General features: G+C 35.0%; 1 protein-coding gene across 1 annotated transcript in view; it reads right to left on the bottom strand.

Moving 5' to 3' along the window:
- ARID2 (AT rich interactive domain 2 (ARID, RFX-like)) overlaps positions 1 to 23,528 on the bottom strand; it is a 167,674-nt gene that overhangs the window by 26,332 nt on the left and 117,814 nt on the right. The window contains exons 15-16 of the mRNA XM_008576113.1: positions 20,532 to 23,392; positions 12,847 to 12,995 (exon numbers count right to left, since the gene is read on the bottom strand). Of these exons, the coding sequence (XP_008574335.1) occupies positions 12,847 to 12,995; positions 20,532 to 23,392 (3,010 nt within the window). The remainder of the gene's footprint in view (positions 1 to 12,846; positions 12,996 to 20,531; positions 23,393 to 23,528) is intronic.

The raw sequence follows: 23,528 nt of genomic DNA, 5'->3' as shown, positions 1-23,528 counted from the left end.
GCCTCGCTCAGCCAGTGAGCGGGAGCCGGTCTGTACGTGGGATCCGAACCCTCGGACAGGAGCGCCACCACGCATTCCCAAGCGGCGCACTATCCAGTGCGCCACCGGGCCGGCCCCTAGGTCAAGGGTTTGATCCCTGTTCTGGCCAGCTACCGAAAAAAAAAAAAAAAAGATCCATAATACCTAAAATCAATAATCTAAGCTTCCACCTTAGGAAACTAAAAATAGAGTTAAATCCAAAGCAAGCAGAAGAAAATTAATGAAATAATAAAAATTACAGCAGAAATAAATCAATAAAATTCAAAAGAGGAATTTGACAGGGAAAATCAACAAAACCTAAAGCCGATTCTTTGAAAAGATCAATAAGATAAACCTTTATGCAACCTAATCAAGAAAATGAGAGAAGATACAAATTACTAATATCAGAAATGAAAAAGGTGCTATTGATCCCATGGACATTAAAAGAATAATAAAGGAATATTGTGAACATTTCTTTGCTCACAAATTTGATAACATAGATGAAATAGATCAATTCCCTGAAAAACACAATCTGCCAAACTTCACACAAGGAGAAATGGATAATCAAAATAAGCCTATAACTACTATAAAAATTCAATCAATAGTTAACAATCTTCAAAACAGAAGGAACCAGAACCAAATGGTTTCATTGGTGAATTTTACCAAATATTCAAGCAAGGAATGATACCAATTCCCTACAATCCCTACCAGAAAAAAGCAGAGGGAATGCTTCCTAATTTATTCTATAAGGACAGTACTACCTAATACCAAAACCAGACAAAGACATTACAAGAACATTGCAGCCCAGGATCTCATGAACATTGATGTGAACATCCTCACCAAAAATATTAGCAAATCAGATCACACAATATGTAAAAAGAATTATGTACCACAACCAAGTGGGATTTATTCCAGGTATGCAAATCAAAAATTAATTGATGTAATCCATTGCATCTACTGAGCAAAAAAGAAAAATCATATGATCATACCAATAGGTGCAGAAAAGCATTTGACAAAATCCAACATCCACTCATGCTAAAAGCTCTCAGCAAACAACTGAAACAAAGAACTGAACAGACACTCCACCAAAGAAGATATACAGATAGTAAATAAGCAATGAAAAGATGCTGAGCATCATATGTCATTAGGGACAGAAATACCAATGCACACCTATCAGAATGGCTAAAGTCCACCTTGACAGCACCAAATGTTGACAAGGATGTAAAGCAAAAAGAATTCCCATTCATTGTTGATGAAAATGCAAAATGGTAGAACTACTCAGGAAGACATTTTGGCAGTTTCTTAAAATGCTAAACAGTCCTACCATATGATCTAGCAATTGTAATCCTAAGTGTTTGCCCAAGTGAGTTGAAAAATTATGTCCACACAAAAACCTGCACATGAATGTTTATACCAGCTTAACTCATAATTACCAATAACCAGAAGAAACCAAGATATAATTCAATAGACAAATGAATAAATAAACTGTGGTACATCCATACACTGGAATATTATTCAGAGATAAAAAGAAGTGCACTATCAAGTCATAAAAACACATGGAGGAACCATATATGCATTCTGTTAAGTGACAGAAACCAGCCTAAAAAGACTATATGTTGTATGATTCTACTACATGACATTCTGGAAAAGTCACAACTATAGAGACAGTAAAAAGATCAGTGGTTACAAAGAGCTGGGGATGGGAGAATGAGGTGAAGAGGGATAAATAAGGTAGAGTACTGGGGATTTTTAGGGTGGTCAAAGTACTCTGTATGTTATTGTAATGGTGGATACACATTATACAATTTGCTAAAACCTACAGAACTGTACAAAAAGTAAACAAACTTAAATTATAAATTTGGGGTAATAATGATGTGTCAATGTAGGTTCACTGATTGTTAACAAATGTACTACTCCTACAGAGATACTGACAGTGGAGGAATGTGTATGTTTGTGGGGGAAAAGAGTGTATGGAAACTTTCTGTACTTTCCACTCGGTTTTGCTGTGAATTTAAAACTCCTCTAAAAAAAAGTCTATTAAAAAAATTTAGGGCCGGCCCGGTGGCACACTGCTGTAGTGCGCCGCTTGGGAAGTGCGGCGGCGCTCCCGCCGAGGGTTTGGATCCCACATGCAGACCGGTTCCCGCTCACTGGCTGAGCGAGGCGCGAGAGCAGCACTGAGGGTTGCGATCCCGTTGCCGGTCCCGGTCTGGTGCGGGGGTGACACTGAGGGTTGCGATCCATTGCTGGACATGGAAAAAGACAAAAAGGAAAAAAAAAAAAAAAAAAATTTAAAGCCGGCCCGGGGGCGCACTGCTACAGTGCGCCGCTTGGGGGCGCGGCGGCGCTCCCGCCGAGGGTTCGGATCCCACATGCAGACCGGTTCCCACTCACTGGCTGAGCGAGGGGCGGGCGCAGCACCGAGGGTTGCGATCCCGTTGCCGGTCCCGGTCCGGTGCGGGCGCGACACTGAGGGTTGCAGTCCATTGCCGGACACGAAAAAAGACAAAAAAAAAAAAAAAAGGAAAAAAATTTAAACAACAAGAAAGCAATAAAAATTGAAGAGGTCTTTTTGTGGTTACCAGATTGGCAATGACATTCTCCTAATATTTGTAGTAGCTAGGTAGTGGGAAAACAAGTATGTCCACACTGTATTGTTTGAATTGCAAATTAACATCACATTTTTGGATGGCAATTTATCAATTTCTATAAAAATAAAAAATATGTATACCACCTGACCCAGCAATCCCCAATTTGCTACTTTATCCCACTTAAATACTTGTAGAAAAGGTGGTATAGGCACAAAATTGTTCACCACAGCTCTGTTTACTTGTAAGAGCAGATAACTAAAAACCCAAATATCCTTAATGTGAGATATGGTTAAACAGATTAGAATGCTAGGCCATTTCAATTCCTGGAAAAAAAATGTGTCCGCACAATTCAGGAGCAATCCTGTCAAAGAAGAACAAGCAGTTCTGTTTACCAACACGGATGACAAATACTTGTACGTATATTGCAAAAGCATTTATATTCATATTCATAAAAAGGAATTGTTGGTATTCCATACAAAGAATGAGTAATCTATGAGTTAACATTAAAAGGTATATATATTTCATATTAATAAATATTACATATATTAATAAAGTGAGTTCTAGATCAGTGGATATAGTTTGCTTAGAGTGTAAAATAAAAAGCACAAACTATAGTTCTACATGAAAAAAAAAAAAAAGTTTGGAAAGATATACACCAAACTGACAACCATGTTGTTATCTTCTGAGAATGCTATTTTGAAATTTAAATTTTTTCACAAGTTAGAAATATAATAATAAACTTAGTTTTAATTGCCCCACGGATAGCATTAAAAACCAAATATCCACTGACTCTTAGTTTTCTAGGAATTAACAGTTTCTACAGAACAACAACAAAAATGAATAGTTATTGTGACAAATTCAAGCAAAACCCACTGACTCATCCTCATTTCCTTAGGACTAGATAGCTGACATGGGAAAAATCCAAAAATTAAAAGATTTAAATATAAACTATAAAATTATATAAGTTCTACAAAAAAGCATAGGGAGATTCTTCTGTAACCTGAAGAATGGAAAAAACCTTGCTAACTATAACCCAGACACAGAAGCAATAATGAAAGGGCTAACAAATTTTATTATACAATAATTAAACAACAACAATAAAAAAAAACATTATCCATAACAAAAAAAGGGAGGGGTGCAAAGTAAAATAAACAAATGATGAACAAACCCTCCCCCAAACCAAGGAGGCTCTAGGGGAGAAATTGTTTCCTTGCCCCCCCAAAACAAAAAAAACCAAAAAAGCAAAAAAACAACAAAAAAGGAGGGGAGGGGCAAAACAGAAGAAACAAATGATGAACTGGGAAAAACTTTTTCATGTTACACCACAGCAGACAAAATGTTAATGTACCTAACATATGAAGAGCTCCATCAAAATAGAAAAGAACAGTGAAGGTAGAGTAAGATGACTGACTAGTCTAGCACTCTTTCCCTCCACCAAAAAGGGACCAGGAAAACAGGACAGCACCACAATGAGCAGAGCAAGGCATCCTGCCTCTGCCATGTTGTCTCCTTACAGCAATATACCACATTAACGGAAAGACAAAAACCACATGACCATTTCAACTGATCATATGACAGAGAAAAAGGATTTGACAAAATTCAACATTCCTTCATGATAAAAACTCTAACAAACTACGTATAGATGATATGTACTTCAACACAATAAAGGCCATATATGACCGACCCACAGCTAACATCATACTGAGTGGGGAAAAGCTGAAAGCTTACCCTTCTAGATTGGGAACAAGACACAGATACCTACTTTCATGACTTCTATACACCACAGTACTAGAAGTCCTAGCCAGAGCAATTAGACAAGAAAAAGAAATAAAAGGCATCCAAATTGGAATGGAGGAAGTCAAACTGTCCCTGTTTGCTGATGACCCTAAAGAGTCCACCAAACAGCCATTAGAACTAATAAATTTAAGTAAAGTTGCAGGACACAAAATCAACACTCAAAAGTCAACAGCATTTCCATATACTAATAGCAAACTATCTGAAAAAGAAAACAAGAAAACAATTCCTTTTACGATGATTATAAAAAGGTAAGATAACTAGGAATAAACTTAACTACGGAGATGAAAGACCTCTACACTGAAAAGTATAAAACTTTGAAGAAAGAAATTGAAGACGACACAAATAAATGGAATGATATACTGTGTTCACAGATTGGAAGAATTAATATTGTTAAGATGGCCATACTACCCAAAGCAATCTACAGATTTAATGTAATCCCTACCAAAATACCAATGACATTATTCACAGAAATAGAAAAAACAATCCTAAAATTTATAAAGAATCAAAAAAGATTCTGAATAGCCAAAGAAATCCTGAGAAAAGCAAACAAAGCTGGAGGCACCACACTTTCTGACTTCAAATTATACTACAAGTGAGAGTAACCAAAACTTCATGACCCTGGCATAAAAACAGACACATAGATCAATGGAACAGAATAGACAGCCCCCAAAATAAATTCATGTACCTACAACCAACTGATCTTTGGAAAAGTTGCTAAGAATACATATTGGGGAAAAGACAGTTTCTTCAATAAATTGTGCTGGGGAAACTGGATATCCATATGCAGAGTAATGAGACTAGACCCCTACCTCTCACCAGATACAGAAATCAACTCAAAATGGATTAAAGATTTAAATGTAAAACCCAAAACTATGAAACTACTAGAACAAAACATAGGGGAAATGATCCACAATGTGGGGCTGGGCAAAGATTTTTTAAAGAAGACTTCAAAAGCACAAGCAATAAAAGCAAAAATAGACAAGTGGGATTACATCAAACTAAAAAGGTTTTGCACTTAAAGGAAACTGTTAACAGATGGAAGAGACAACCAGACTAGGAGAAAATATTTGCAAACTATACATCTAACAAGAATTTACTAAGAAATGGGTAAAGGATCTTAACAGACATCTCTCAGAAGAAAACATACTCATGAAAAAATGCTCACGAAAACATACTCATGAAAAAATGCTCAACATCAGTAATCATCAGGGAAATGCAAATCAAAACAACGAGACACCAATTCACTCTAGTTAAAATGGCTGTTATCTAAAAAGACAAAAGAGGGGCCGGCCCGGTGGTGCACTGCTACAGTGCGCTGCTTGGGAAGCGCGGTGGCGCTCCCGCCGGGGGTTCGGATCCCACAGTAATAACTTCGTATAGCATACATTATACGAAGTTATACGAGAGATACATTCTTCAAGAAGACATAACAATCCTTGAGGTGTATGCATCTAACACAAAGCATCAAAATACATGTGAGACAAAAACTGATAGAACTACAAGGAGAAAGAGAGAAATCCACCATGTCCCGGTCCGGTACGGGCACGACACTGAGGGTTGCCGGACACGAAAAAAGACAAAAAGGAAAAAAAAAAAAAAAAGACAAAAGAAAACAAGTGCTGACAAGGATGTGGAGAAAAGAGAACAATTGTACATTGTTGATGGGAGTGTAAATTAGTACATCCATTATGGAAAACAGTATGGAGGTTCCTTAAAAATAGAACTATTATATGATCTAGCAATCCCACTACTGGGTATACATACCTAAAGAAAGTGAAGTTCGTATGTCAAAGAGATATCTGCACTCCCATGTCTATTGCATTTTTTTTTTTTTTTTTTTTTACAAAAGCCAAGATATGGAATCAACTTAAGTGTCCAATAATGGATGAATAGATTAAAAAAATGTGGTACATATACACAATGGAGTCCTATTTGGCTCTAAAAAAGAATGAAATCCTGTCATTTGTGGCAACATGAATGGACCTTATGTTAAGTGAAGTAAGCCAGGCACAGAAAAATAAGTACCATACAATCTCAATATGTGGAATCTAAAAAGCAAAAAAATTGATATTATAGAGGCAGAGAATAGAACAGTGGTTACCAGAGACTGGGGAGTAAAGAGGGGAGGAAGGGAAAACAGGGAGAGGTTGGCCAACAGGCATAAAGTTAGAATTAGATAGGAGGAATAAGTTCTGGTGTTCTATTGCACAGGAGGGTGACCATGTTTATAGTTAAGTTTTGTATATTACATAATAGCTACAGGAGAGGCTTTTGAATGTTCTCGCCACAAAGAAATGATAAATGCATGAGGTGAGGGATACATCAAACTACCCTGACCTAATCATTATACAACATATGTATGTATCAAAACATCAGATTGTACCCCTTAAATATGTACAATTACAGTGTATCCATTAAAGTAAATTAATTAGTTTAAAAATATGGTCCACAGAGAAGAGTTAATTGAGGGTGTCAACAATTTCAAGTTAAAAGCCATAAAATGCAACTTTGAAAAAGATTACAGGCAATTTTATGAAACATTTTAAAAATAAGACTGTATTTTTTTAAATGTTTAAAATAAACACAATCCTGAATATGTCTCTAGTGACCTAATATTAGAGACACATATAGTTAAGAAATTGATTAAACTACCTAAATACATTTTTAAAAAAATAAAAATACCAAACAACTGCAAAGAATAACACTTAGATATATAAAACAGCTGACATAGAAAGAAATGAAAACTAAAATTGCACTGAATTATCATTTCTTGACCATCAGATTGGCAAACATCCAAATGTTTGATAACATACTGTGTTTGCATGGGTGTGGGGAAATGAGTACTCATACATTGCTGGTGAGAATGCACAATGGTGTACCGCTATGGAGAAAACAGCAATACCTAGCAAAATTACATATACATTTATTCTTTGACCTATCAATTCCACTCCTAAGAATCTAACTCAAAGATATACTGGCAAAAATACAAAAAGACTATTGCACAAGGTGATTCAATAGTGCACTATTTTTAAAAAGAAAAAACTTGAAAAGAAATACTTATCTATAGGGAATTGTTTGACCAAATAATGATGTATCTATACAATGAAGTACTATGAAGCTGTAAAAAAGGAATGTAGATTATCTCTAAATACTAGGTTGGAATGCTCTCTAGGATATATTTATTAAGTTTGATAAAAACAAGCTAGGGAAAAGTATACATAGTATGTGTTTTAGTTTCCTATTGCTGTTTTAACAAATTATCACAAATTTAGTAGCTTAAAATAAATCTATTGTTTTACAATTCTAGAAGTCAGAAGTCCACAATGGGTTTCACTGGGTGAAAAGCAAGATGTCAACAGGACTGCACTCTATTGGGAGGCTCTAGGGGAGAAATTGTTTCCTTGCCTTTTCCAGCGTTAGCATGCATTCCTTGGCTTACGGCCCCTTCCCTCCATTTTCAAGCCAGCACTTTAGCAGCTTCACATCTCTGTGTACTTTCATTATCACACTGCCTTCTCTCTCTCTGATTGCCTGCCTCTCTCTTATAAGGACACTTGAGATGACATTAGGCCCATCTGGACAATCTTCTCATCCTAAAATCCTTAACCCAATCATATCAGAAAAGTTCCTTTGGCCATGTAAGGTAACATTTGCAGGTGCTGAGGATTAGGACATGAACAACCTATCAGGGGGAGCGGGAACTATAATCTGTCTTACCACAGTATGCCTTCCCTTATTTAAGAAAGTAGAAAATACAAATAGATTTGCAATTTATTTATATTTTAAAGATTAAAAAAAAAGGTGATTTATGGGGGAAGAAAGAAGTAAGATAGAAGAGAGTGACAGGAGCTAAGTGTCTTCGAATATAGTTTGTTTTGTTAATTTGACTTTGGAACCACGTAAATATTTTAAATAATTATAAGTTTCAAAAAGAATAATCCCGGGCGGAGCCCATGGCGCACTCGGGAGAGTGTGGAGCTGGGAGTGCAGCAGTGCTCCCGCCAGTGGGTTCGGATCCTATATAGGGATGGCCAGTGCACTCACTGGCTGAGCGCAGTGTGGCCAGTCTCAAAAAGGACAAAAAAAAAGAATAATCCCCTAAAATATGTAATAAAGTGAACCATTATTGTGTCCAGTTGATGATATAACCATAGAGTAACTATTTTAAAACTTTAAAACACAGTAATTTGTGATTGTACAACCCATAGTAGAATATACTTTCAAAACAAAAAGAAGAAAACTCTAAAATTTTTTCAGTAATCATATTGCTGCAGGTAGTATGGGACTTATTTTGATACTGTTACAAATGTAATAGAGGATAAAAGATATGTTGTTATCATTACTAAGACGTGGGACTTTCGGCATGGGAGAAAAGAAAATACAGATGTGAAAATGATGAAGGAAAGATTTTGTTGACTGAACTTAAATTCCAAGTATGAATATGAACACATGATGCCTTTTACTTTACAACATCCCTCTACCCCAAAATGATAGATTTCTAGTCTGTCCACTGAAAAGCCCTAGAAACAATAACCAACTTAAAAGCAGCAGGTATCTCTGGTGCCCAGACTAAATACCATTTCCCATTAAAAGAAACCAGGGGATCCTTGGAGATCCTCAGGTGTGAGGAAGAAAACGTAGAAGACACACCTGGAACATCTTGTCTAACCTAAAGTAGGGAAGCTATTAAACACTCCTACTAAGATCATAACCAAAGGATTTGGCAATCAGCTTGAATAGGCTTTCACTGACCAAATATGGCACAATTTGAACACCAAGAAGGATATAATAGCTGCAATGGACAGATATTCATACATTAGTCGATAATTATACCAAAAACAGAACAAACAAAAACCAAACTTCGTGGTCACCTCTGTAGAGCATTAGTAAACAACTTATTATTTTGAAAACTGGTAAGTAAGGGAAATAAGCATCTTTCTTGCCTTTCCTCTAGGAACTATTTCCCAGAGAAACTAAATAGTTAATAAAAGGGGGCCTTTCATGTTTTACAATCCTTAATGAAATAATGTTCTATGCAATGATCCTCAATGGCTGTTTACATCACAAAAACAGACAAAGAGATATTACACATCTCCTGATGGAAGTACACAATACCATTTCTAACATAATCTTCATAAATCTGGACAAAGGTTCCACTGTGCAGAAAAATACAGGGTCAGAGAACACGCTAAATGATATAAACAAAATCCAGATTGTGATGCTCTACAGGACAAATTACCTGATTTTTCCAACAAAAAAAAAATTGCAAGAAAAAAATTGAGAGATGGAGAAGTAATCTACAGATTAAAAGAGATTTAAGATTTACCAACCAGAGGCAATGTTTGAACCTTAGATTCCAATTCAAGCTCTAAATAAACAAAAGGCTACTGAAGAAATGTAAAGACTGACTGGATATTTAAAGAATTCAAAATACTGAAGGGGATTAATGTTTTTCTACAGGGGTATGATGGTATGGTGTTTATTTTTAAAGAGAGGGGTCCCTATTTTTTAGAGATACACACTTGCAGATTTAAAAGCAAGTACTGATGTGATGACATAAGAGGGAGTGGCTCAATGAAAAGAATATATATTATACACAGAAAAGAAATAGAAAAGAATTATAAATACAAAAAAAATCCATGTAAAGTGAGGTCCTTCCACAGAACTAAAAACAGGTTAAATGTATATTATTAAAAGTTACTGTTAATTCCATGAAAGGAAGGGAGCCCATGGTCATCTATTTCAACTTGAAAACTAAACATTTTACAGTAATGTATCAGTAAAGGAAGTAATTTTAGCTCTAATTATGATGGAGACAAACAATAAATAAACAAAATAAATATGATGGAAACAAAGAAAGTTCTTCACAAATATTTTTGATCTGCTATTAAAGAAATTAGAACTTAGTCACTTAGTGGACAATGGCTATGACACATTTATTTTTCCACTTGAAATTGAAACTAAATATGAAAAATAAAAGCCATTACTCTCTTTATGTCCTTATGTTCTTGGTAACCTAAGTTTCACACATTTCCTGGGCATACCAGTTCCTTTTACAACTCCTGAGATTGCACTTGCCATTCTGACTGGAATAATTTTTGCCTCGACAAACTCCTACCCATTCTTCAAGACCCAACTCAAATGTAATGTCTGTAGTAAAACTTATCCAACCATCTCAGAGTTATATTAACTGTCCACTATGCTGCCAACATTACTATAAAACTATCTTTTTATAGCACTTATTCATACTGTAATTTGTTTTGGGGATCTGTATCCCAAGGGCCGAGAGTGATCCTTGTATTTCTAGCTCCCTAGCGCATGCACTCTACTAGAGAATGCTCAATAAATATTTGCAGACTCATACTGAACTTGTTAGCAATGCTATGTCTAAAAACTATGGCTTAAAAAAAAAAGACAAGCTCTAAGAAGCCTTATTGAATCTGCCTTATTTAGAAAAGACTTACAAAGGAAAGGCCTGTCATCAAATTATGTAACACTGATCCTATTAGCTAGATGGGAAACTTGTGCTACACATCTAGGTTCATTAACTCTTGCAGAAAATGTTTTTCTTGAAGTACTCTAAACACTGCATCTAAAGCAGTTATTCCTAACCTATAAAGAAATCATTAGACAGCTTTAGTTGACTACCTATTTTGTCAACTACTGTTTGCCACTGAAAAAACAAAAACTCTTAAAACAAATGGAAGTAGTAAAATTGCCATCAGTGAAGAAAAGTTTCAAATGAACTTAGAACATACACTAAAAAAAAGAGAGAGAAGGTCAATAAAATGAATGAAAGAAATAATCAGAGACAAGGCAATCTAAAGCACTGATTTTTAAAGACCTTTTTGGACAGATTTTACACTATGATCAAGTACACACACATATTTTATATATAATATTGTATATCTTATATATCTAACTGAAAACAATACTTACCCTTACTAACCTGATGGAATCTGATGTAATTAATTCATTTTTTTCATCGAAAAGAAAAACAAAAATCCACTGGTCAAGACCTACTAAAATAATTTCATGACCCCACTAGACCACACTAGTGGGATGAGATTTAAAATTTAATAAACGTTGCTCCACAGAAATTTTGCCTATTATTAATAAACCCTAGGCTAAATGGATAGCCACAATCTTACAGTAAGTCTGTGTATGAAGCTTACAATGAAATACAATATCTATATCATAAAAATTATGAACAGCAAATACAGATTTTAAGTGATGCAGTAATTTCTACCAATTTGTTATGAAGAGTGAAACGGAATCTTTAATATCTAAGAAATGAAGGGTATTATGTCTAAGACAAATGCCTTAGTCCTAGACCTCTAAAAAATGACTCAGGGAAAAGGGTCTTGGCTGAGCACTGTTAGAGAAACTAAGATTTTTATTTTTTTTATTTTTATTTTTATTTATTTATTTTTTTCCCTTTTTGTCTTTTTTACTGACCATACATGCACCATTATTAAGTGCCCATTTATGTAGCAGGCACTCTGCTAAGTGCTATATATAAGAATCCTGGTTTTTGATTTTCATTCTCATAGACACCATGCACACTGCATTTCTTTTTCCTTGCAAAGTTTTTAATTTCTATATGCCAGCCAAATATCAATTTTAGAAACAGAGTTTTATATAAACTACATTCTTGAGGAGAATGCATGGAATTTTAGATTTTTCAGATTAGAAAAAAGTTGTATTTATTTTATTCAAATAAATACAATGACTACAAATAAAATGTATGGCTTGAATTACCTGCATTTATATCCAATGTGTTAAGTAAAGAGTTTTTCGTATAACTTCGTATAATGTATGCTATACGAAGAGCGCCGCCGCGCTCCCAAGCGGCGCACTCTCCAGTGCGCCACCGGGCCGGCCCCTAAGATTTTTATTTTAACAAACATTCTTCTCAAGTTTCCTTCAAGTCTATGAAGCCTTTATTTAAGTTTGGTTCTACTTGCTGTTCATCTTAATTATTAAATTGTGAGATGGTATGGCTTTAAAAGTAATTTTCATGGGGTATCCACCCAAAACTCAAACTTAAGACAAGTCATTCCCTTTTAATAGGTTACCACTCCTAAGTTTCTAATATACAGAAATTCTATAGCTGCCACTAAGTTCAAGTCACTTTACAAAACCTCTTTTTCACAGCCAAATATACAAATTAACTGATTTTCTTTTATTAAAAATTAATGCTGAACCACATTCCCTAACAGCCTACTATTAGGCAATGAAGTTCTTTCCATCACTTATACACATTTCTTAGCTTCAGTGCCACAGGATTCAAACAAATATAACTCTTACAAAATATTTTTGCTAAAAGTCAGTGGTTTCAAAAGAAAATTTTCATAAAATTATTGATGACAGACATTTAAATATAAAAGCATTCCAAAACAAAGAATACTTTTGTATATCAAATAAAATTGCCATTTACTTTTTACAAGACTGCCACAGACACATAAAGTTCTGTCCAGGTTTTCTCATTGGCTCTCCATGTTGACTGGATACACTGAATGGAGAAGGCTGAGAACTGTTAGGCTGGCCCTGCACTTGTACAGCTGGTGAAGGTGGGATAGGAGTGTTCTGTGAAAAAGCAAAAACACAGAGTTTGTGATATAACACTGAAAAATTGGTATTTTATAGTACAGTCCTGTAAGTTACAGTCTTACAAGTTTGATTACATTAACAGTTAGCGCATTTCTAACATAGGAAACACATTTTGTAATTTTAAGTTAATGATTATCAGATAATAATTTTTACAAAAATATTTAGGAAGTCCGATTCTTTAATATGGAACCACAGAAACAAGATCACATTGTTGTTATCATTATAAAATATAAATTATTTAAAATTAAGATTTTTACATATGAACAACATAATTATAGTTTTAAATGAGAAATAAATATACTATAAATTCATTTGATTTACTTAGGTATATTCTGCACAAGAACAGGTCAACTGCAAATTATCATTTCTTTGCATAATATTTCCTTTTAGATTTTCTAAGGAATATAATATAAAACAAACAATATGTGGTAAAAAGCAAAGAAAATTTCAGATAGTTAAAAATAATACAACCGTGTAAGCAGAATATCATAAATATTAACTAATTTGCAGTAAACTGCTGAACTAACAATTTTAGTGTATGAAGTTGCTTGATTACATCCTTTGATGAATAATACTAGTAAAAAGATTCTATTTAATGTACCTTAAAACAATTTTAGGCAATACATTTCCTCAAAATACCACAAAGGGAAAAAATAATACTAAATTTCTTAGGGAAATGATAGCATACCATTTTCAAAGCACTGTTTAACGGTAATAAATTAAAATTTGGGGAAAATATTGAATATGCCTTTTAATTTATAAGGCAATATTTGGAATAAATGTACAAACACTAAGTTAAAATTGCTAAAAACCTCAGATTAAAAGCCATAATAATCAAAAATAAAAACAGACAAAACACAAACATATGACTGTTACACACATGAAAGGAAGAGAATAAAATGTTGGAAAAAGAAGTTATTATAAAAAATGGGAAGTCACAGAACTTTTTGAGTTCTATGCTCTGCAGAAAAAACCCCTACTTTTGGAATGTGAATAAAATTGTTTACATAATAGGTTCCTACCCTTAAGATTTTATAATGGGAAAACATATACATGTATGAAAAACATTTTAGGGCAGTACAGATGTCAGGGATAGGATGAAGATTTTCCAGCTTGACAGATCAGGACTCAAATTTTCCATCTGCCTTTTAACTTACCATGTGACCTTGGGCAACCTACTTAACCTCTCTGATCTTCAGTTTTCTCATCTATAAAGTGTAAGTAATAAAATCTAATTTATGGGATGATGGGAAGAGTAGAGACACTATATGGGAAGAGCCTACCTCTAGATTCTCAATAAATGGCAAGTAAAAACAATACTATTATTATTATTATGTAAATAAAGAAGTCCAGAAGAAAAATTTTGGAGGAAAGAGGAAAGGTGATGAGTTCAATTTGGGGACAGTGACAGACGAACCAACTAAAATTATCCATAAATAGAAGTTAATGCTAGAAACATGGATCTGACAATCATTCACCTGCAAATTCTTAAAGCCGTAAAAACTCTGATGGTGAGAACATAGGGAAGGGAAAAAAAGAGGGTCGAAGAAAACATTAACACTAAAATTAGTGAATTTATAAAATAGTCAAATTGTTCCCTTGAAATGAAATACTGCATTAAAAATATAGAAAACCAAGAGATCGGTACCAGCCCAGTAAAAATACTGCAGAGTTACAAGTTACAAATATTCCAGAATTTTAAACAAAGGATAAATTTGTCAAAGGTATCAAATTCCCTCAAAATGAATCTTCTGGTTCCCTACACTATCACCATTTAAATTAGGTATTTTATTAATTATCCTGTCCTATATTTGTAATTTAAGCTTAATTTTATTTTTATAAGTGCTAATAAACTTTTACCCTAGTTTTTTGGCTGTTGTTTTGTTTTTTGGTAATTGAAGAACTCGTTGATATCACATAGAAAATTTAATAACACGTATTTATACAGTATTTTTGGTTTGGTTTGGTTTGGGTTTTTTTTGGTGGCTGGTTGATATAGGGATCCAAACTCTTGACCTTGGTGTTATAATACCACACTCTAAACAACTGAGCTAATCAGTCAGCCAATCATAAAGTATTTTAATCCCAAATGCTAACAAGGGAGGTGTGGCAAGGATTATTGAAGTCAACCTAAACTGTTAAATTAAGACTGAATAAAAGACATATTAACCAAATGCAATGTGTATTATTTTAATCCCAAATGCTAACAAGGGAGGTGTGGCAAGGATTATTGAAGTCAACCTAAACTTTTAAATTAAGACTGAATAAAAGACATATTAACCAAATGCAATGTGTAAAAATTTTTAGGATGTGGATCCTAATTCAAATAAGCTGTTAAAACATTTTTTAAGACAACTGGGGAACAATGAACATGAACTTGGTGTCATTTAGTATTAAGAAATTACTATTTTTGTTAGGTATAATTTGGTATTATGGTTTTATATATCTACTCAAAAGTCCTTAACTATTAGAGAAACATACAATGAAGTATTTATTGACAAAATAAAATAATGTTTGGAATTTGCTTTAAAGTATTCCAGGGGAAAAAATTGTGGTGAGGAACACATAAATCCAGAATGGCAAAATGTTGATAATATTTGAAGCTAGGTAATGGTTATTTGGGGGCTTATTGGCTCTACTTTTGTACTACATATTTTTCAAAGTACCAATTAAAGTAACCATGTTTAAAGAATTAGGTCTTTTATATGAAAATGCAAAATAGATTTGTTTTAGGATGTAAAAGTTTACTTTCTCTTAGCATTACTACTTACTGTGAATTGCCAGAACATTAACCATAGCCATAACTCAAATGCAAATGTAAAAGCAGGTTTGAAAGGAATGTTTTTTGGAATGATCACCTCTCGAAGAATATTCTGTATCATTGCTCGACTGTACTGAGGAAGAGCTAGCTAATTTTTCATGTTACAGTTTTTTTAATCAAAGTAGAAAAGGCACAAAAATTCAGCATTTGACCAGAAATGTAAAATTATGCAAAGGATGAGACACAATTCTGTGATTTCTTTTATAATATAAAATTAACTAAAATGTTAGTTAATACAGTTTTGTTTTTGGCAAAGATATTACTCTTCTTGTCATGAAATTATAATCTCATTTTCCTTTACCATCTTTTCAAGAATTATAGCTAAAAAAAATCTGGATATCACTGATAATACTTTGATTTGATGCTCTTATATACTTTATTCATATTAAACTTTAAAAACCTTCAAATAGACTAAAGAATTATAGCTAAAAAAAATCTGGATATCACTGATAATACTTTGATTTGATGCTCTTATATAGTTTATTCATATTAAACTTTAAAAACCTTCAAATAGACTAAAATGTAAACATTTCAGTATGTGTTAAAAGGCTACAAAGTCATAATTTATTCTCTTCAAAATAAACTGTTAATAGTGATGAAACACTGTGTTCAATTCTAGCTACACATTTTGAAAGACATTTAAGAGAACTGGTCGAGGTAAACAGGATGGTGAACAGACCAGACACCATAACACCTGAAGTTGAATTGAAGAGACTGGGAAAATGTATTCTAAAGAAGAGATAAGTAAGGAGAGATACTTTCAAAATCTTGTAAGATACAAGAATTAGATTTACTATAAATGTGATGATGTAAAGGAGATTCCAATTAGTCTAAACGTACTTAAGGAAGCAGAATTAAGACAATAATATAAATCACTGGAAAAGAGAAGATTTTTGTTAAGTGTGGACAAGTCACTTCAACTCTTAAAAATTAGTGTTTTGGACAAGATAATATCTACACCTCTTTCAGCTCCAACATTCCCTTGTTTTCTTAAATTACCAAGTTTTTTCCTCTTATTAAGTATAAATCTAGATAATCAATACATACCGAGACTGTTTTATAAGAACACATTGAAATACAAACATAAAAGCTATATTTAGTGGTAAAAATGCCTTCCTTAATTTTTACAATGTGCTACTTGTCCACAAATCTGAGCAGTAGTACTTTTAAAAAACAGTGAAATGATATTCTTCAGATTTTTGCTATAATAGTCTTCTATGGCTATGATTAAATGCTGCCCCCCTGAGGCTACAGATCTCCTTTCTGATGGGCTGATTAACTTTCTCAAGCTCTTTATCAAAGAAAGAAAGGGACCAAGAAGATACCAATATTTACAGGAATGATTCATGTGTGAGGGACAGGGAACTGAGGAGAGTCATATATAAAATACCTTCAACAGGTACATCCTTACGTAAACTCATTTTATATACAAGAATTTGGCAGATCATGGGATTAACAGATACAGATATGTTCAACATGTGTTTTGTATGATCCTGGAACAAATAAGTCTTCAGATAAGTATATATAACTAAGTCACTTCATTTTTAGTTCATTTTTATTTTTTAATTTGCCAATCTGGTTTTATGTCTCCTGCAGATATCAATTCATGAACAGTGGAAGAGGGTAGGGCACTGGAAATAGAATCCTATAAGTTGCACTTGAACTTGCAAATACAACAGATTTTTAAAAAGCAGCTACAAATGAAAAAATTTGCCTTTTATTAGGTACAAGTTATTTTGTATTTATATGAACTGCCCAGGTAAATACTACTTAATTACAAAACCTATGGTTATATAATTTACTTTTATATATATTCTTCCTTGTTCCTATTTTTTTTTTCTGTAACGAAATTAATACAGCTTATTAATGGAGGTGGGAAGGAACAAAAAATAAAGAAAAAAATGAAATAATAACAGTATTAGGAACGATTACCTATTGGTCTTTCTCAGCAGGGACACTTCCCTACAGTCTTTCCAGCCCTGAGCATTCTGCAAGTCTGGAAGTCCCTTCCTGAGTTCCAGGTGCCTCCTTAACATCCCTAGACTCCTCGAAATGGTGGAAATAACAAGGTTTGGCTGAGAAATCACATTTAAAATCTTCTATTTTGTCTACCCCTTTAAGCTATCAATTTATTTATTTATTTTTATTTATTTTTGTGATTGCTATCCGATCTGAACCCCTGATCTTGGTGTTTTAAGACTGAGTTCTAACCAACTGAGCTAATTGGCCAGCCCTAAGCTACCAGTTTAATAGTGAATAAAATGGTATTAAACAAAGGTCTAAAATGCAATATTTAAGAATACATGAAGAAATTTAAGGAATCTAGGTGACAATGGAAATGGTTTTCTATTAGCAGGCTCTTAAGAAGGCCCAAAGCCTACCATTCAAAAGAAACTTAAGATGTCATCTTTATCAGGTTTTTTTTTTTTTTTTCCTGTTTCTAATATCTAGCCCTGATGGGAATTTATGAGGATAAAATATACATGCACCATTATTAAGTGCCCATTTATGTAGCAGGCACTCTGCTAAGTGCTATATATAAGAATCCTGGTTTTTGATTTTCATTCTCATAGACACCATGCACACTGCATTTCTTTTTCCTTGCAAAGTTTTTAATTTCTATATGCCAGCCAAATATCAATTTTAGAAACAGAGTTTTATATAAACTACATTCTTGAGGAGAATGCATGGAATTTTAGATTTTTCAGATTAGAAAAAAGTTGTATTTATTTTATTCAAATAAATACAATGACTACAAATAAAATGTATGGCTTGAATTACCTGCATTTATATCCAATGTGTTAAGTAAAGAGTTTTAGCATGAATGTCCTAAAATTACTATTTAGTAGCTACAAATATCCTATAATGCAATATTTGAAATAATCAATGTTAGATAAAAAAGGGTTTTCCAGAACTTTACAGAGAAATCCTTTAGAATAGTGGAGAAAAGAAAAGTTAATGGGTCAGTTGTGGATTCAGACACACCCAGATTTCGGTCCTGGTGCTACCTTGTATTACTTGGTAACCTTGGGTGAATTATTTAGCATCCTAAGTCCTCTTCTCTAAAATGGTGATAACAATTTTTAACTAATAGGGTTGTTGTGAGGATTAAATGAGAAAATGTTTTAGTTCAAAGTCCCTAGCATAGGTACTAAAATCTTTGCTAGTATTATTGTTCATTCTTTGTTACTGAGATATCATTATTGAATATAACTATATGGGAAGATTAAGGACACAAAAAATGAGGATTGATGAAACAATTCCATAGCAATGGAGTTATTTTCTAACTTGGCTTTTCTCTATTATAACTACTTAAGACTAAAAGGACTCTAAGAGGAAAAAAACCAGTCAGGCATATAATCAAGATGAACAGGGAAATTATTAAATATAAGAAAAAAATATAAAAACCCAACTTACTGAACGTCTTCTATGTAGTAGACATTGTACTATTTCAAAAAAGTTGTGCTTCAGTGAAAAACTCAACTTGTGGAAGCTCGTTTGAGTAAAAATGACTCAGTATCTTCCACCAACAGTTCAGTATTAATTATTGCCATGTACAGAGCATCCACTGAGGAATACGCATCTTATTTAATTACTTTGAAATAGATCTAGGCAATATGAACATATAAATTAAAATCCCATTATGCCCCAGAGTAGCACTTTATGAAGAAAGTGAAGAAAGATGCATATTAGTGGAAGAACTGTTCTGAAGCAAGGGACTCTTCTTTTTGTTCTTGTATCATCCATTCTGCTGCCCCAAACCTAGATTTGGTACTAATGCCAACCATGGCCATAGACCTAAGAAACCCAAGCCAGAAAAGTGCTAGCAGAGTTGGCAACAGTCACAGAAGGTTCTGGCTATGCAGTAATTAGGAAACACAGAGTGAAAGAAAAATGATCCAGGAAATAGGTATTGGCAACTGTTAAGTGAACCCATGGTTTCAGTGGAAACAGCATATAAGATTGTCCTTAAAATCTTTACAGGCTGATTGAACCCTCAATTCACTAGCACTGATCCTAGAAAATATGTACTAAGGCATGCAGAGACAGGATAGTAGGCATTAAAAAGGGAATAGCAGAAACATGACAGTAGAGCAAAGGAGTAAGAAACACAAAAGTAAGAATATCAGAACACCTGAAACAAACTGAAATTATAAGTAGTAATACTTTTTTAAGAATAAAGAAAACTAATTCAATACATAAATATAACAAGAATACCTTGATAAAGTTCTTGTGGGATTGATCCTTTTTACAAAAGTACTGTTAAAAGTGCCACAAAAACAGATGCATGTCAAAATCAAATACAGAAATCCCCACTTGGAGTACTCTTAGGAAGCCCCTCTTACCCCCGCATCCTTCTGCAGTTAACTCAAAAAGAAGACTAAGATACATTTTTTAAATTCTCCAAAAGATGTTAGATTAGCAACTGCTTCTCTACTGTGGGTCCGCAAAATTAGTAATTTGGGTCTATAACAAAACTGAAAGATTCTTTAAGTCATGTGTTAAAGTTAACAATTGAAAACTGTTTAATATTCAAAACCAGAAGAAAAAAAGCAGGACAGCTTGCGTACAAGTGAGCTGACACAGTAACATTTCAAGGTGAAACATGAAAAAAACAGTGCATTTCCTCCTAAAATCATATTTACAGATAAGAAATTTTATAAGAGAAATGTGATAGTAGAATGACTTACCTGTGGGACCACATTCTGTATGTATGTTGATGGATGCTGCTGCTTTTGCTGAACAGCACTTTCTATTGCTACTTTAGCTACCGTGCTTGGATCTGCTCCTGCCGGCACAGCAACCATTGTTGCACTGCAGCCAGCATTGTTGGGGTCACTGATTGTAACAATTCTAACTCCTACTTTATTTGGAATTCCTGTGACTGTTTCCCTATCATTATCCTCTGCTGGCCTCTTTACAGTTTTGCATTCTGCTGTGCCATTTGTAGACCGAACATCAGATGATAGGGCAGGAGAATGGGACACTCTTGATCCTGAGTGAGGAACTGCTATGATTTGATGCCCCTGTATAACAGAGGTTGTAGAATGTGGTGAGACAACTACACTTGGGCGTTGCTGAGGCACATCTGAATTCAAACTTGAAGCTAGAGGTCCATTAGGCAAATCAGTACCACTAAATTGCTGTGTTGCCACATTTGAAGCCTCCTGTGTACTGCTCACAGATGATGAGCCACCCAAAGTTAATACAGGTCCATTAGAAATTCTTTCTAATTGATCACCTTTGGCAGTATCTTGCTGAGTGGCATCTAAAGTCCCTTGTGGTTCCATCGGAGATATCTCACCATTTCCTACATGATTGGAAGTTTTGTGATTTGGAATGTTTTTGCTTAAATGAGAACCATCTCCTTTATCAAAATCACAGATTCCATTAACTAGGGGTTTTTTCAAATCACTTTTGAAATCTTGCATGTCCATTTGTTCTGAGTTCTGTTTTCCAGACGCTCCATTCTCACCAAATTCTAATGATGGCCCATTACTGATTAGTGAGCACTGATTAGCCTCACTTTGAATTTTCCCTGAGTTTGAAGGAGGTAGACTCGAGTCACTGTACTTTCTCCCATTTAAAAGACTTCCCACTTGCATTTCATTTTCCTTTGTATCCCCATTGCTGGTGTTTGTGGCTCCTCGTCGACAGGACGGGTTCTCCATGACTTCAATTTTACGTTCATGAACATGTAAACCTGTTGCTTCCTTTGCTTCCTCCTCCTTTTGGCAAATTATTTTATCACCTTTGAATGGGGGAGCAGCAGTAGTACATGATTGTCCAGCTGGAGATGCTTGAGTGGCTGGAAACGTTTGCACCTGAAGTCCAACTCCTGCCTGTGTTCCGCTCACGCTAATTCCTGCTGGAGCAATGAGCTGAGTTGCATTTCCCTGACTCACAGTTGCAGTTGCAAAACTCGTATTTGGCACAACTGTTATAGTTACCTGGTTGCCAGAAGTCCCTTGAAAAATGGTTGCTGGGCTATTTGAGATCAGTGGGCCTGGCAATATCTGTAAGTTCGAGATGGGCACAGTTTGTACTCCCCCTGTAGGTGACATTGCACTTTGGACCAACTGAACATTCTGCTGCCCAACCAATAGCTGCTGGGCTGGAGTTTGCCCCTGCACACCAAAACCTGCTGCTTGGTTATTGGCCACCTGATAGACCACCTGAGGGCTAGGAGCTCTTGCATTATTAGGGGGAGGAATCTGTGGAGCTGGGAGAATAAGCTTACCACCTGGGGTTGAAGGACCACGCTTTGGAAGCAGCAGCTGTTTTATCAGGCTTGACTCACCAGAAGCAGGCTGACCAACTCCTGCATTTGTTTGCTGAGGTTGAACTTGCATCTGTACTTGTTGTGGCTGCTGAACCTGTACTTGTACCTGTTGTGGTGGGGGTGCTGGTGAATGCTGCTGCTGTTGTTGCCTCTTCACAGATAGCATTTGACTGACAGTAGGAGGTGGTCCCTGTGATTGAGGGATGGAAGAAGAAGACATGGCAGTAGGGACTTGGTTATTAGTAGCTGGGACAGGTGATGGTGAAGAAGATGGAGTTATGTTTGGTTGTCCAGATAACTGAACTGTCTGGCCACCTGGAAGAGCTGCTGGATTAGCAAGAACAATTTGGTGAATGGCTGGTGCATAAGTTTGACCTTGTTGAGCTGGCTGGCTTACAATCACTACACTTTGTTGGGTTGGCTGCTGTGGTTGTTGGATAGGCTGCTGTACCACGGTTGATGCAACTTGCTGAGAAGGGAGAGGTTTTGGTGCAATGTTCTGAAACCCTACCCTTGAGGGTTGTGGACTTGGGACACCAGCAATGGTAACCATTTGTCCTGTAGCTACCTGAAAATTCTGTACTGAAGTTGCTGAGACAATATTGGATGCAGAAGTTGTTACATACTGTGGAGGTGCTATAATAACAGTGTCTTGTGGCTGGCTACCAGCTGATGTCTGCTGAGATGAAGTCTGCACAGGTTGGGGTGATGTGGTAATTAACTGTTGACCCTGTGAAACTGTAGAAGTACATGCTGGTATGTTCTGTACTCTGCCAAAAATATGACTCTGTGGGACAGCTTGTTGAATTACCGTAACAGGAGTGCCTGAAGGTATCTGTCCTGGTACAACTGTGTGTAATGGAGTCTGTTGTGAAATTACAGATGGGTGGTGAAGCAATGTCTGAGAATTCACAACTGTAACAGGTTGTGGCCCTGTACTATGATTCTGAACCACAGAACTCTGTGCAGGTCCTCCTCCAACAGCAATACTAACAGGAACTGCTGTCTGAGGTATAGAATTCTGGATTACTGTAGCCTTAACAACTTCACAAGGAATTGGAGCTTTATTCTGAACGACAGTCACTGGAGCATTTTGCTGCTGGTGGGTATGAACTGAAGGATTTGGTGGAATTCTTGAAACAGTCTGTGCCACAGTATGAACACCTTGTACTGGAAAAGACATTTGTGTTGCAGTCAAATTTGAAGAATGGTTGGTAACAGTAGTCCTCTGAAAAGGGTTTCCTACAGTTTGTGATCCATGAGGGATTCCTGAAAATACAGGGGGAAAGTCAAAATTCCAAATGAAATGACTGAGAAGCTGCAAGTAGGACTTATTTAACTTAATACAAGAGAAAATACTTAAAAAAAATTAACCTCTAACAACTTTGAATTATATGAATATGAT

This window comes from Galeopterus variegatus, unplaced genomic scaffold (genome assembly GCF_000696425.1).
Source record: "Galeopterus variegatus unplaced genomic scaffold, G_variegatus-3.0.2 Scaffold1290, whole genome shotgun sequence".
Lineage (NCBI taxonomy): Eukaryota > Metazoa > Chordata > Mammalia > Dermoptera > Cynocephalidae > Galeopterus > Galeopterus variegatus.
This window is presented reverse-complemented; position numbering and strand designations above follow the sequence as displayed.